Genomic DNA, 15,784 nt, shown 5'->3' with positions numbered 1-15,784 from the left:
CGTCGTCCTTTCGAGGGAAGCCAAGGGAAATGTAATACGTTTGTAATTTCTGAAAGAGAAGCCAGCCCTGAATTTTCGTCGAGCTAGAAGTCACTTGAAATAACATACGCTTGAAACGAGTCGCTCGTTTTTCTGCAATCGCCGTTTAACTTTACCATCACGACACAGATCGCTGCACGGTTATGATTAACGACGGCGATGCGATTTCTCGATTAAACTCCTAATCGAGAGCAGGTTTAATTCTCCTGATATTTAAACCAGCGATTCTCCAGCTGTCTGATAATTATATCGAGGGAAGAAACTAAGACGAGACGATCCTCAACTCGGTTACTGCAGTTGGAGAATCGACGAATTAATTTTAGCAAATTGAATCGATATCTTGGATGCACGGGAGTTCTTATTACGTTCGATCGAATAACTTTCTCGAGGTTGGCGATCCTTGAAAACACGTTGCCAACGTAAAATCGCGGTTCTCGATATTCCCCGTTTGACGGAACGTGAAAGAATATCCATTATATTAATCGCGTCCTGAGAAACCATACGCGAGAAGAAAGATTCTTCAATTTGGTATCCGACGTTCGACAAAGACACCTGGCATTTAAACCGAGGGAAACGATTTAATTACCGGCTCCCGTTTTTACGTTGACTTTGATACCTCGAGCCGCAAAATTATCTAAAATAGGGCAGTTTATTAAATCGTTTCGGAAACTTTCCACGTTATGCGGCTCCAGAGGATTTATTTAAACAGACAAATAAAAAATGGAAAAAAGGAGAGGAGGAAAGAAACAGAATTAAAAGGAAAGGAACGCAGCATCTCTAGCTAGCTCTTCCACGAGTGTTGCGAAATTTACGGAACCTCTTTTATCATTTGGCCTGTTTCTCAGCAAAGTTTCGTCCTTTTCCCTTCCTCTCATTGATTGTAACGTACCACGTGAAAGAGGCGAACGTCTCGCCTAAAAAGGGAAGTTCTTATCGCGGCATTGTTGCTCTTTCGTTCTTGTTTCGTAAAAGACCAAACGTCCGCCTACCAAATTGAATTAGTTCTTTGCGTCTCGTGGATCTGACTGGTACGCCGCCAGGTCTGGTTGGACCTGACCATCGCTTCTCGCCGTCTCCTTCGGTAATACAATTCCTTGCTTATGCTCCACGTGACCATCTATCTTGACACCCTATTCTATTCTCTTGCTTGCTGCTTCGCTCTCGTTTAACTAAATAAAAACCGCCCAGACTAGATTCCTTCCCTCGTATCTCTATACGGCATAAAATCTACCTGAATGTTCACGGTAATCAGGCTGCTGATCAAAGCTACTTTATTCTGCTCGATTTTACCAAGCGTGAACACGCGAGAAACGTTTGAACGTTTCTTCTTCCTCTGTCCTTTCGTTTCTATCCGTTTCCACCTTGAAACGGATATTTCTTCAAAAATTTCAAACGCTAATAATACTCGACGCTATGAGACACGCGCTGCCTAACGCTGTTGCTATTGTACCATTGGCAACGAAACTAATTCCAAGTGTCTCGTTACGCTGTGTGCTAATTGCGAATACAACACCGGTCGCTTCTAATTAGTCGATCTTCCTAAGAAACACCACTGACGGCACATCGCGGAAACACATGAACAGAAGACGCTAACAGAAAACATCTCGCACGGAGACTCTTCTACCGTGGCTGTAGTAGTACACGTAGTAACTGGCAACACGGAACTCGTTAAAAACTCTGTCTGACAGCAAGCTTTTTCACCATTTCCACTATTAGCCTTTGTGAACACGCGGATACACGCGTAAAGCAATCGTCGCATCGATCAAATATGGTAAACCTCTGGCTGTTTCATTTTATAGGAATAAATCGTTTCAGAAAATACGTGTACCCTTGTTTATAACGTTATATTCCCTTTTTAGTTGCGAAGAATATTATAAAATATTGAGAGATATACAACGATCGTTCGGCTATATTAATATCCTTATCTTTTGTACGAATTCAGTATTAACCGTGCAACAAATTGAATTAAATTAATAACCGTCGCTCGGATACGTAAAAATAACACACTAGATGAATTTCCGCGTCTCGGCATAAAGAGAAACGAGATTTTCACGTATTCCGGCCAATTTATCGTTATAGAGATTATCGTTTAAAGGAATATCGATAGCGTAAAAAAAAAAAGAGAAGAAAAAAAGAGAGAAAGGAGAACGTAAAATAATATAGATATTATTGAAAGCATTATAAGGAATTTATATCTTTGTCAGGAAAATGTACTATTCGAACGATTCATCGTGGAGACGATGTAGAGGTAAAAGTCGGAATAAACTGAAAGCTACGAGCGCGACGCGGCGTATAGTTCGTTAACACAAGCGTACTCGTGTAATTTCACTTTAATCCCTCAAACTCTCAATCGCCGATGAATACTAAATACACTCAATTAAAACTCCTCCCGGGAACTTTCGAAATTGACTAAAAGTGACTCACCTTCAACGTCGTCGCTTGGCGTGTTTCCGGAATTAAAGAGGTCATCTGAAACAGAAGTTCATCAACATCAGCCCAGAAAGCGGTTACACGTATCTACGTGTGCTTACACACAGTCGCGCGGCTCACGCCCGACACAGATCAATTCAATCGCTATTTTCTCTGCCTCGTAATCTGTTTTATTAAATTACGTAACGGAGCGACACGCAAATAAATAAGAAGATTAAACTACCGAACGATACTTTTTCATCAATTAATCTTTCGAATAATCGAATTATTTGTCCATTTCAACAGATAAACCAAATCGAAGGATCTTCCTCGTTTACATCGCTATATTAGAAACACCGTGTCCCCTTTTTCTTCGCAAAATGAGAGAAAACACTGAAAGCAATAATAACTTTTTGCTAACGTTGAAACCTACTACACACCGAATATTCATGTTCGTACGACGTATCAATGCTAGTGTTACAATGATACTAACGTACACGGCTACATTATCTGTTTACTTGTACTTGAGCAACTCGATATTTCACCTATGAGGGGACATTTATTATGTAAATACTCGAACGGATTAGCGAAAGACTAATATGGCAAGTTTCCGCACATCGACACGGATCCTGAACAAACGTAAAGTTATCCGGAAGTATCGACCACGAAATCCTCTGGTTAATCTTCCACGGACAAGCATCGTGGTATTTGCTATTAATATTTGTAGACACGTAACAGCACTTTACTCTCATCGATCATCCGTTCGGTGTGTTGGAAAATTTGGATATTTTCAACATTTACCCCAGTGCAGTTTGAAATGTTGCTATCTATCGAAAGGTAACGACGATCGAACGATGCCGATCGACGATTCTATGAAGTTTCGTTAGTTTTTAACACGCGCGACCTATTGTATTTTATAACAACGCGCGTTTCACAGAATAGTAGATACGCGCATCGGTTCTATCCTTGTTACCTTTCACAACATCGATGGCTGACTTTTCACCAAACAGATTCATCCTTGCTTCGATGATATTCTATTCCAAGATATCCTTTGTACACAGTTTGAAGTTGTGGCAAACTCGTAGCTGACCACGTCTTCGAAAGGGATTAAATTGAATTTCGCGATCAATAAACCGTTCGTGTAATGACCCAATTATGAAGTTATTGCTCGTCCAAGTGTACGAAAGAAAGTAGCTCTTTCATAAATTTTTCCATAATCTTACATTCCATTCGCGCTAATCTTTTTCTTACGATCGACAGAAAACACGGCTATCATCTACAAACGTAAATGATTTGGAAAAGAAAAGAAAGAAAGTATTATTAACCTCGCGCGATAACGCGACTAACTTATTCAAGTAACGGCAAATATTTCAGCTGCGAGAGCGTACAGAGCTGTAAACGAAACTCTACCAAACAATCGTTGAGGCGATCCATCTATCGGTTAGTTTCACAGTTGATTTCCACAGAGAAACGTAGTAGCAACTGAATTCTAACGTACGGTAGGAAATGAAACCAAAGCAATACACTAATATAAACTGAAACTAAGCTTGTTATAACGTTGATTTAAAGGCTGTCACACGGTTAACGATACAGCACGTGCAGCACGGTGTACGGTTTCTCATTGAGAACTTTTCAACGTCGATGTATTCTATATTTTTTAAATTTAGAATTATATACCATATATCTTACTGTCTTTTCTTTACTCGAACAGAAAATCTAATTACGTTGTGTTACGAACAAAGAAGATTTAATAACGTAGATTATTCCAACTACAATGTTATCTTAGAGATAAAGATAATTGCAACGTCGTTCTTTCGTAATATTTCCTTTTCTCCGAAATATGCTTACCAAAATGGAATATAAATACGAATTAATAGCGTTATCGTTGATAGGAAAGAAGAAGAACTACTCGTTTATAGAAAAAAAAGTGGAGGCTGATATTATGATAAAAGAAGAAGAAAAAAAGAAGCAAAGGAAAAGCCAGTTAGCTGGAAATTTATAAACTCGCAATAGACCGAGCAAAAACGCTTGCTATTCCCATTATTCGTGGAAAACATATAGTATATAAGAAAAGCGCAACGATTCCGAAGTTGAAAGTTATCGTCGTGAAACAAACCGAGGCAGAAGTTTCGCCGTTCGCTTCTTTGTACCTTTCTTTGACGTATTTCGACTTGTACTTGGACTTGGATTTCAACTTGGATTTCGACTTAGACCTGGACTTGGTGCTGGACATGGACTTGGACTTGGACTTGGTCTTCGAAATTTTAGTCGTGTACTTAACCTCGACAAAAGAACAATCCGTCTGGTTTCCACCTTCAAAGTACGTACACGATTAAACTTTGCCCGACGAATCGAATTTAACTTTCTGCACCGTTGCAGGTAACTACTTTTGTTACTCGCTAACAACTTCGTTACACGTTCAACGCCAAAGTGTGCTGGAATAGATGTGCTGAAAGTTTGCCTCAATGAAAAGACGAGTTAACTATCGATTCTATATATGCAACGATTCGAGAGACTCTCTAGCCGTAATTACCGCAAACTTATTTCATTCGAGTAAGTATTGGTAATGATGCGAAGTAGAACAACGCCAAGCGTTCCTCTCTTCCACGCTCTAGCTACCACAATACGTGCCATAGAAGATTGTCTAATATCGTGGAAACATAGAACGTTATCCTATTGGTTAGACCGTTCGTCGAGTACACGATGAGTTTTGCATCTCAATTATTACGTAGATAACTTTCCGATTATCCGCCATAATTTGTTTGCTCTGCGGTTTACAGTTAGTATCGTTACTCGTTCGGCACGCGTCCGTATCGAGGTTGCACCTGTTATTTTCGGTGACTTTAATCCGAAACAAAGAAAGGGAAAGAATGTGAGTTACGTCACGAGACGTAACCCCTAGTTATGTCTTTTTCTCATTAACACCGGCCATATACACCTCTTCACCTTCCTGACCTTTCGTTCCTCTTAGTCGCCATTGTTCCTTCTTTTCCTACTATTTATGTTTTCTTTTCATTAACGGGCAACAGCCGCAGTTTCGTTATTTCAACTCTGCTCTCCTTTCACGTACTTCATCCACTTTAACGATTCTCATTTTCTTTCGCCCGTGAACGCTTTATCGTCGAAACGAAACAACCAAACACATCAACCACGCGTACAGGATGCACGTATATATGGATTACAATTAAGTAATCCGAGGAGTAGACTACTTCATTCGTCGGCAAAATACAACGGTGTGATATTTTATAAAATTACAAGGCAACTGTTGATAAAAATTTACACAGAACAGATGCTTTTCCTTTTGCCATATACGTACAGGCTAGAGGCTATAGTTTCCAAGTAACGCACGCTTTCGATTTTACGGCGGTCTCTTTTGATTCTTGAGATACGCTATTTTGTAAATCTTACTTGTTTCGAAACTCGCAACGAAACTAAACGGCAATGCCGTAGTGTACCGACAGTGACGGAATATTAAGCAAATGAAGAAATTTTACATATTTTCGTAGTTACTTCGCAACTGTTTACTAGTCGGTATATTTTTGCAGCGCTGTGTCCTGATTCTGATTTCAAATGGAAATTGTTTTGGAAACCGTCTACGTTGCAAACAAAGATCTCTGAAACATATGCCAAGGTCATAGAGACTAAACTTCTTTTCCCCAAAACATTACGTTTATAATATTTGAGAATCGCGTGTCTGAAAATTCAAAGCGCGTGTTACTCGCAAACGTATTCTCTATGATACACATATTATATCGAAAACAAACTGATCCGTGCTGTGTACATTTTTATCAACCCGTAACGATTACAACAGTCAACAACCAATGGCGATACTGACAAATTGACGATATGATCGTTGGACTACAATTTACAAAAAAAAAAAAGGAGGGACAACTGTATATATAGGCGAATACCTATAACCGATTTGTTTGTCAATTCCTATTTATTCTTTTCAATATCCTCGTGAAATGCAAACAAAGAGCGAAATGACTACACAGAAGATTATATGCGTTGGAATTCTAAAATCCATTGTTGCAGATAGAAAAGGCAATGTCTTTTACGTTGTATCGAAACGTAAATCGGTATTTTCGATTTGGTTTCGTTTCCGGCCCGAGAATCGCAAGAACAATATACGTACATCGGATATATCGTAATCTCTCGTGCTAATAATGGTAATTTCTTACCGTAATTCATCTTTGCAGCAAGGTTGAGCGTGCACTCGCGTCGAGTAGAATAATCGTAGGGACGCGGTTCGTTCGGACACCACGGCACCGACGGCCCACAAACGCATTTTCCTGTTGCAACCGTATTTCCGTTCTGTCCGGCGGTCCCCTCAGATACCAAGTTGCAACCAGGTTCGGACATTCTTGGCCCGTGCGGGCAATGCCTCCTCCATCTGCCTGGGATCTCTGGAAAAAGGGCCAACCACAAAAAACAAGTTACAACGACTTGCGATATTTCTCTTCCCGTTGAAGTTTTACGCTGTTTGCAGTTTACGAAAAGAGGATGAGAAGAGGGTAGAAAGAGGAAAAAAATGGAACGCCAACTAGAAATGGGCGTAAGTAAACAACGCGATCACGTATACACGTATGTCGTTGCCGCAGCTTTATTTGCAACTTGCCTTGTTTTATTTACCTTTCCCCCTTTATTTTTTTTTTTTTTTCGCGAGCTAGCTATGAATAATTGTAAACGGAACATCGAGATAGATCCGAAATGGAAATCGAAACTGCCAGACCGTTTGTAACTACCGCAACGTAAAAATTTTTATTTCGTCCTCTGCCTTCGACCTTATTCGCGTTCGACCTTATTCGATTATACGTATCGCGACAAATATGAATATTTAATCGTACCGATCGTAATAAAATAAAAAAAAAAGCACGTTGAAAGCGTTAATACGCCGTACGTATCTGCGTTTAGTAGAACGCGCCAAAGAAACGGACACAAAAATTCCATGGGATCTTATTTAGTGTCGAGGTAGGCGGGTTGTCGTTGATTGTGATTCGTTTCGACATTAACGATCGAAAAAAGAATAATCTATATTTACGACGATTAGAGAGAACGTGAGGTCGTTGGGGATGCGAAGCGAGTTCTCGTGGGGGACAAGAGGACGCGAGAAAGTCCATGCAATTACGCGGTTGCTAACATCGGTAAACGGGACAGGTACAATGTATGTCAGATCGGACTAAGGCTCCTATCGTACCCGGGAGAATATAATGCGGTTTCCTAACGATACTCGCTACGTGCTCCAACGACAAATTCGGATTCAATTACAAGCGGCGTGCAAAACCGGATTGCGAATCCACCGAGAATCAGGCGAACGGTTTAGAACCTATTGGAATATCGTATACACGTACACGGAAACGATTCTCTTCGAGACAGTTGCTTTCGCTTTTATAGAGTCTTAAGCGCGAAGAAGCAATAAGAAGAACGAAATTACTCGTCGGAAGGACGGCCGTAACTTCGCTATAAGCAAGTTGAGAGCAGATATAGCAAAGCCAGGCTTATTCGATCGATAAGTTTAATAATCCACGGTCGAGCGTCCCGGAAATCGAATTTACCGATTGGTTTACCGATCGACGTTCCACGCTGAAGCAAATTGTAAACGCGAATTCATTTCGGGCTAATGGCTTGAATGTGCTTCCGGCTAATTGGCCGTGGTTCGCCGAGTACACACCAAGAGAGCGAACGCACTCTACCGAATTGCCACCGCTGCCGCCGTCGCGCCGCGCCGCGCCGCGCCGCTCCGCCACCGCCGCAACCGCGTTCCACGTCCTTAGATCAAGACAGAGCGAAATTTTCGGACAATGCGATCGTCGGAAACGCGAGAGTTAGACGAGTTCATCACCAACTGGCAAAGATGTTCCATTTCCGATAACGAGGATGCCTTCAAAGTAAATGTAGAACGCAGGCTTGAACGTGCTGGTTCTAACGATACGCGCAAGTACGACTACGTAGACGATTTCGATGCGAACGATGCGACGATGGCGGCGTATGCGTGATATTTGGCAATTTCCGATGGATTTCTTGCTTTTTATTTCAGCGGAAACCGGTGGTACGAGCGCGTGTAGAATCGCACGGATGTAGAAATCGTATTTTACGCGCGACATTCGGCCAGCTATATTAAATTTGTGATTTTACGTTCCGAAAGGTAAAGGATTGAGAAATATTCGCACGGCGCATGCCAGCGGAACGAAAATGCGCGTAAAAATATTGTAAAAGTTTATTGCTTCGGCGCAAACAGAACAAAGAGATTATCTCTGATCAAGTTTTGTTACGACCGGCCAGTATTGCGCGCGCGGCGAAAAATCAATAGTTAAATATTTTGCGTTCGCGGAAGCTGATTTTCCTGCAGCGGACGAGTGAAAAAAAATTCACCGCACGTCGCGGTCTGTGCGAAACGTCAGCGCGGGACAACGACAACGTATATGTACGTCCCTGGCTACGAAGCAAATACTGTTATAAAAAATAATGGCTCCGTCAGAAGCTAATTGTAAGTAAATTATACGCGCGAAACGAGAGACGACTTAATCAGTCCGTGCGCGTTTACCAGAAGTCACGGTGCAGAATCATCCGTTGACGGAAAATGCAAAATTACCGGCACTAGTTGGCGACTTTTTTTTCAATCCCATCCGCGCGCATAGTGCAAAAACCGCGAAATCAGAATGCACCGTCCGGCTTGACAGCTATCCGTTTTCCGACCCGACGTGCGCGTCCGTAACAATTAAACGAACCGGAAACTAAAACTATGCGTTCTCATTACCTGTCACGCGAACGATGATCGACGATCTACAACAATTACGAGCTACGTTCGTTATTGTTCGCTTCGGGCAAAACTCCTAATCGGACGGATTTATCCTATAACTTTCTTCTATAATCTCTGCAGAGTAAATTATTCATAGGAAAAATAGCGAAATAAAGGCGACGCGTGCAGCGTCTTTTAATTCGAAGAATCGAGCAGCGCTGTACGAAGCCCGATGTATGGTAAGACGCCCTGGAAAATTCCATTTCGCTATCTGTTAGTTCGCGTTACCGCGATTACGTTTGTTTAATTAAATTTCCAGTTTGCGGAAGTATAACTTTGGGAATGGAACGGGGAAATATCGGGAGAACGAAAAGGCCGCGTCGTTGTTTGCAGAAACGTGCGTATTTGCGAATCGAGTTCGGGTGGACTTTTCCGTAATTTTATAAAAAATCACGCGCGAAATTCGTTAGCGAGGGATAAATTACGCGTATTTGTTGCACGGCGGGACGACAAAAACGGGTCGGTTCCTCGGGCAGCCACCGGATATTATTCCATACATGCAGAAAATTTTCCATCGAGATCATAAATTTTCCACAACCACTGTCTACTTACGAAGTAGACGTTCCGTTTCCAAGCCCTTATTTTTCCAGTCACAAAGAACAGCTATCGGAAAGAAGCGAGCTTGTTTTTACAGCATACGTAACGCACGGTAGTACAGAAAATTATAGTAAATTCAATGAAACATCCCGACGTTGGCGGAAAGAGTAACGATACGAACGTTACGAGATTCGTCGACGCATATACATATAGATACGTATCGACTGTAAATCGAGCAAATTTTTCTTACGATTCGTGCTATTCGCAGAAAGTAGGTTGAAAACTGGCGTTGTATTGCCGCGGAATTCGAAATAACGCGTTTGAAAAAAGCAGAGATTCCCTTGAGCCGTTCACCGTTTAAAGTTTTAACGATGAGATGGATCGTTTTTGATCGCGTGATCGGACAGGCGTCAAGACACGCGACTTGTATCGAAACCGGGATAGAATAGAATGCGAACACAGGCGCGATACGTTCGACGATAGAGACATCCACAACACGGTAAAAATTGCAGTTGCGTGTTTGCTTTCTCTCGATCAGTATCCTATCAGATATAAAATCGCAAAATCCATGCGATGCATTCAGGTCATCCCGTGCATCCATCGATGTTATAACATCGTGTATCTCTCGCTTCGGATCTGCTGTCTCCTACCGATTCACGTAATGTCACGAATTGCACATCACTCAGTCTGATATCCTGCAGCGCACGCGAGCGCACCGGCGCATTCGCACACGCTCGTACACCAACGCAACGCGGCTGCCAATGTAATCGCACACAGCTCGGTGAAGTCCCAGCGGCTTACGCGAAATAAAGCAAGTAATCGATTGCAGTCGTATACAGACCGACAGACTGCCTATAGACCTCGCAACTCAGCGTACACAACGAGTCCTTCGCTCAACTTATTTACTCTATCCTTCTTAAAGTAAGTGAGTATTCGCTCTGTCTATCGCACGGGCGAAAGTCGCCATATACCTGCCACAATATCTCCTTTGTCGATTTCTGTATCGACCGTTTATGTTCGCGTGATTACGCGTATTCTTCCCCGCCTTTCGTTAAACAACATCCGCGTTTGCAAATCTATTTACCTTCTATCTATGACGTCGCTCGCCGATACGCACCGATCGAAAACCTACGAATCTTAATCGACGCGATTCCATCCGATTTTCCATTTTTTCTCTTCCCCTTTCAGAGATAGCTAGCGCGCGCTTTCAGCCACAGTGTACATAGTACGCGTATGTATTTGGGCGAAGACACCTACGCTTTTTCGGTTGTACAGCGTTAGAGCACAGGAACGGTAATGGAAGATGCGCAATGAAAGCGTTCCGACAGTTACGTTAAATATTTCTTTGATCATAAATGGAGAAGTACGTTCGATCGAACAACGCGTACCGAATAGCAGAGATGATCTACAGACTTTTGAGCGCGTGTGTTCGTTCTCGTGCGAAATTCATTTGGCGCACAGTTACGAAAAGGTAGATACAGGCGAACGAAGAGTCGCATAGAAATGCCAGCCAAGTAGCGCGTACGCTTACGAGCCATTCTCAAGATTTGTTGCTCGACATTGAGAAACTGGGCTTCCTACGTTGCCTCGCCGTACGTACGCCGATACGTAGGCCACAGAGTTACTCGCGATGCTTTTTCTTCGTCGAAATCGCAATCCGGTCACGTACATTTATTAATCTCGGCTCCGTTTACTTTCCTTCTTGGCTATACTTTGCGATCGTCCCGTTAGCGATACGACTTCTTTACTCGGACGTAAAGACCGCGAAACCGAAGGGGAAATCAGCCGATGACTTTCCAAGTTTCGAGCGTTCGAACGTTCCAACTTTGAAAAGTACCGAAGCGACTCGATAGAACTCGCTGGCAAAATAAATATTCTTTCCCTTCCCACGGTTCCACGTTCTTCCACGCTTATAAAACGCGCTTTTTCTTCGAACGTTACCTTCGAAGTATCTAACTTCCACCGTATTTCGTTTTAATTTCGATCGACGTTAACGCCACGATTCTGCGAACGTTGGATCGCGAATTCAAACGATTTCGATTTTATCTCGAACCCCGAAAGGTGAGGCGCGAATGACGAAGAAAGAGAGTAGTCTATAGACACTTGGAACACGGTAACGTCTAAGAGCGTATTAGATGTTAGATTTCTGCCACGCCATGGTAAAATATCACGCGTTCGTGATTCGTGGGTCGCACGAATCGCGCGATACGTGCGAATTGAAACGCGAATCGACACGAATAGAAAACTACGCCCCGCGATTCTCGCGAGCAATCCGAGTCGTTCTTTAACCGTGCAAATTGGAAGCGGCGTGTATTTCGGGCACATTTGTCGCACGGCTAGCAATTTTCCATCTACCAAACTAGTCGAAAAAAAATACGAGAACCGAAACATGAAACCCGTTCTAAAATCAAAATATCCTCATTCGCGTGCAAGCAGAATTTCCACTCACGCGATTCACGTATTTTTTCGCGTGTCTGCATTACTGCGCCAATGTACATACGATACATTGTATACGTACACGTAGGTTGAAACATACATGTATATCTGTGTGCGTACCTGCATGTACATATATACAACGAGCAACAAAACTACTCGTACACTCTTCGAAACAGAATAACTTTTTTTAAAATAGCACCAAACGACTTGAGCCTCTTTTCGAGAAGTTAAGAGGATTGGTTCGATAGATGAAGAAATATGTAGGGTAAAAAGTTTTTTGACAAAAAAATCGCTATCGATCGGACTAGCGCGCGCAAAAAAAAATGTAACTGTCGCTTTTAACGACATTTAATCTGGGCTTGTAATGAAAATTTGAGCTACGCATTTGGAAGATGTACACCAGCTATATACATGTTGAAAATTTCATCGAAATCGGTTAACATCGTTGTAAGCAACAAACGATTAAAAACGGTGAAAACTGCAATTTTTCGCGACTTTCGGTCCAAAATCTGATCATTTTTACATCTTTCGACGCCTGCCGCTTGTTCCCACATTAACCGATTTGCATACAATTTTCCGCATACATACAGGATGTGACAGAACATGTGTCAACCATTTCCAGAGCTGATTGTACACTTAAAAGCAATGGAAACAGTTCATACAGTCATACGCATACCCTATCCGTCTTCGTTTATGAGATATAACGAATTTTCTGTTACGATTCTTTTGTCGTTTAATTAGCTACACAGAGGACGCTCGAAACGACCACCTTGCGTTTCAAAGTAAACTCGTAGACGTCTTGTTATCTTACACTGTTCCGGTTACACGGTCCGGTTACACTATGGCCGGTTACTGGTGTTTCCAAAATTCGTTGGAAAGCTCGTTCCATTCCGAGACCTTGGTATTTCGACATTTCCAATAGGCGTCACGAAATTGGTTGTACCTCATAAACGAAGTACCTCATAAATCGTACGTTTATGTGAACCGTTTTCATCGTTTCTAGGTGTACGATCAACTCTCGCTGTGGATTCCGCGTATTCTGTTACATCCTGCATACCTGACGTGCCTCTTCGAAGCGCGTTGTTTCAATTTTCATTAGGGACCCGGATGAAAAACTCGCAAAAAACCGACCTTTGCTATTTTCTTCGCTATTCCGACCAATTACGATTTTCTCAATAAATGTTTTACACGCCATCCAAAGAACTAATCGCTTCAACCCCTTAAAAAAAAAAAAAAAAAAATTGTAAAAAAATTATTCCGTTCTAAAAAATGTACGAATACTCTTGTCCCTCGCTGTGTAAATACATATATAAAGGTAATATATAACATAGGTGTACGTATAATGTAACGTATAACTGCGCGAGGCAAACTCGTGCGGACCGATGTGACGCGATGTAAACTACTGTTTATACCAGAGGCTATTACGGACGGTGATATTCGACGCGTGGTATGCATACAGCCGCGATCTATATGCACCTGAACGGAAGAACATCTGTCGTTGGAAATGGACTATTCTTCGTTTATTTGATTCGAAACGAGGTTTCCCGGTATGGACGTTGAGTCGCCTCGATGGCCGACTCGAAGCCTGCCATCGACCACAGACCGACTATTACTCGCGACCCTTGCGATTTTATTGCGGCCTTACCAGGCAATCGAATATCCAACATCGATATGTGAACCGCCGCGATTTCGTTTCAATGTTGTTGATCGGTTCGCTATCTTTTTCTTCGGGGCAATTAAACGGAATCAGCCTCGATACTGGTATTCTGTAAGCGCCCTTAAAATCGATCCATCGCGATATTATTACGATATTCGCGAGACGCGGCCGGGCCTGTTGGAAATTCTACGTTTTATTGCTAAATTAGCCAGCGAGGGAAAAATATAACTTTGCGTTCGTGTAATATTCTCTGTCATAAAAGCAAGCTTAATATGCGCGTTCCTCTTTTTTTAGCATACCGGACTCGACTTCGTAATTACACTGTACTCGGTGACAAAATGTTAAGGGTAGGTTTAAAAGCGAATACGCGCGCTCGGTACATTACTCTTTTCGACAAAGCAACGTTTTCGACGTAGTAGCGCGCGTAAACGTGAACTCTTTTTCTAGAAAAGGTTGGCGCGTTCGTTAAAAAGGAAAAATGGTTTCTCATTGTCCGTCGTTGCTGGTAAATCGGGCGCGAAGCAAAGCGCGTAAAAGCGATCAAACATCGAAATTGCGAGCAAGCTCTTTCACGCAGTGTTGTACCGCGCGCCGCGCCCAATCTTTTTACCATCTGTCGTCGACAGCAACGACGTTTTATCAGACTGTGTCGTTTCAAATATTTATAATACGCGTTCGCGAGGATAGAGAAGTTATCGCGTGTGCACAGACCACGGTGAAACGCTTTAGGAATCGCGCGAACTGTCGCGTCGCCAAGAGTAAATGGAGTTTAGCGCGTTTCATCGTCTCGTTTATGAATATTTGAAGGAAACACGGTGCACGACGGCACCGCGTTGTAAACTTGCTCGCACTATTTCAACAGCTACGGTACAATGTATCTCGCAGAATGACTACTGTACGGTGGAAAAGCAGTCATCCGAAGGTTTACGTAATGCCACAGTACGAACTCACGGTTGAAGTAAAAAATACTCGAGAATGACGAGCCGTGGCAGGGGAGTTAAACGAATTCATCTTTAAAGACCCGCCGCTACCATCGGCCCGGTCGTCGTCGCGCTTCGACGCCATTTCCACCGTTCCAAAATGCATGGTGTTCTCGCGCTAAGGATTTTCTTCTGAAAAGCGAATCATCTCCGTTACGCTACTGCATAAGACATAGAGCCTGAAGCGTGTACTCGTGACGCATGTATGCATCCCCTCGACAACGAACGAGGACGAGCAGCTTTTTTTCTACGCCAGCGTTCATTGCACTCCGTGTACCGATGCAAAAACGGCCAGCGATTATAGATTTTTCGCGATAAACGAAAGAAAGAGAAGAAGCATTCACATTTTCAGGCTGTGATTCGTATTTCAGCTTAAATATTTCGCACACCTTCCTCGACCGATCGTTTCCATTCGTTCCGCAGATTTTCCAAAGCCGAAGCTTCATCGTTTTTGGCTAACTGTTATTTCTCTATCGTCTCGCTACGAACACCAACATATTCGTAGGAAACTTCATCGAGGGAAACCAAACAAGGATCAACGGACTTACCAATCGGTTTTCTCTTTGCTTCCATGTTGCCACGGAACATTGCTTGAAAATTGTTTTATGCAACGACGTTCTTCAATTATCTAGGGTGGTTTTAGTTGAAATCCTCGACGAAAGTATTTCGTAATGCAGTTCCATTACGTAGATAATGCAGCGTTCCGGTACCAACAGATACTACGTCATGTAAGATTCGATAAGAACGCTCGCAAATTCTCGCGATTTCTTTCTCACGGTAGTTCTGCGCTGCATTGGTTGAACGGCGCAACGATATTACACGTATACGTAGAACAACTGGTGAAAAGTCAGATTCGTCGTTTCGTAATTTCGGCATACCGTGATTAAAAACAGATCTCTATGAGATCCCGGCGATGATTATTAAATT

The 15,784-nt window shown here is 42.5% G+C and overlaps 1 protein-coding gene across 1 annotated transcript in view; it reads right to left on the bottom strand.

Annotated features, from left to right (window-relative positions):
* LOC117211488 (cysteine-rich motor neuron 1 protein-like) overlaps positions 1–15,784 on the bottom strand; it is a 154,968-nt gene that overhangs the window by 126,855 nt on the left and 12,329 nt on the right. Inside the window, exons 4-5 of the mRNA XM_033455425.1 lie at positions 6,630–6,854; positions 2,464–2,508 (exon numbers count right to left, since the gene is read on the bottom strand). Of these exons, the coding sequence (XP_033311316.1) occupies positions 2,464–2,508; positions 6,630–6,854 (270 nt within the window). The remainder of the gene's footprint in view (positions 1–2,463; positions 2,509–6,629; positions 6,855–15,784) is intronic.

The sequence above is a fragment of the Bombus bifarius genome, unplaced genomic scaffold, assembly GCF_011952205.1.
Source record: "Bombus bifarius isolate JDL3187 unplaced genomic scaffold, Bbif_JDL3187 scf7180000008239, whole genome shotgun sequence".
In the NCBI taxonomy this organism is placed as follows: Eukaryota; Metazoa; Arthropoda; class Insecta; order Hymenoptera; family Apidae; genus Bombus; species Bombus bifarius.
This window is presented reverse-complemented; position numbering and strand designations above follow the sequence as displayed.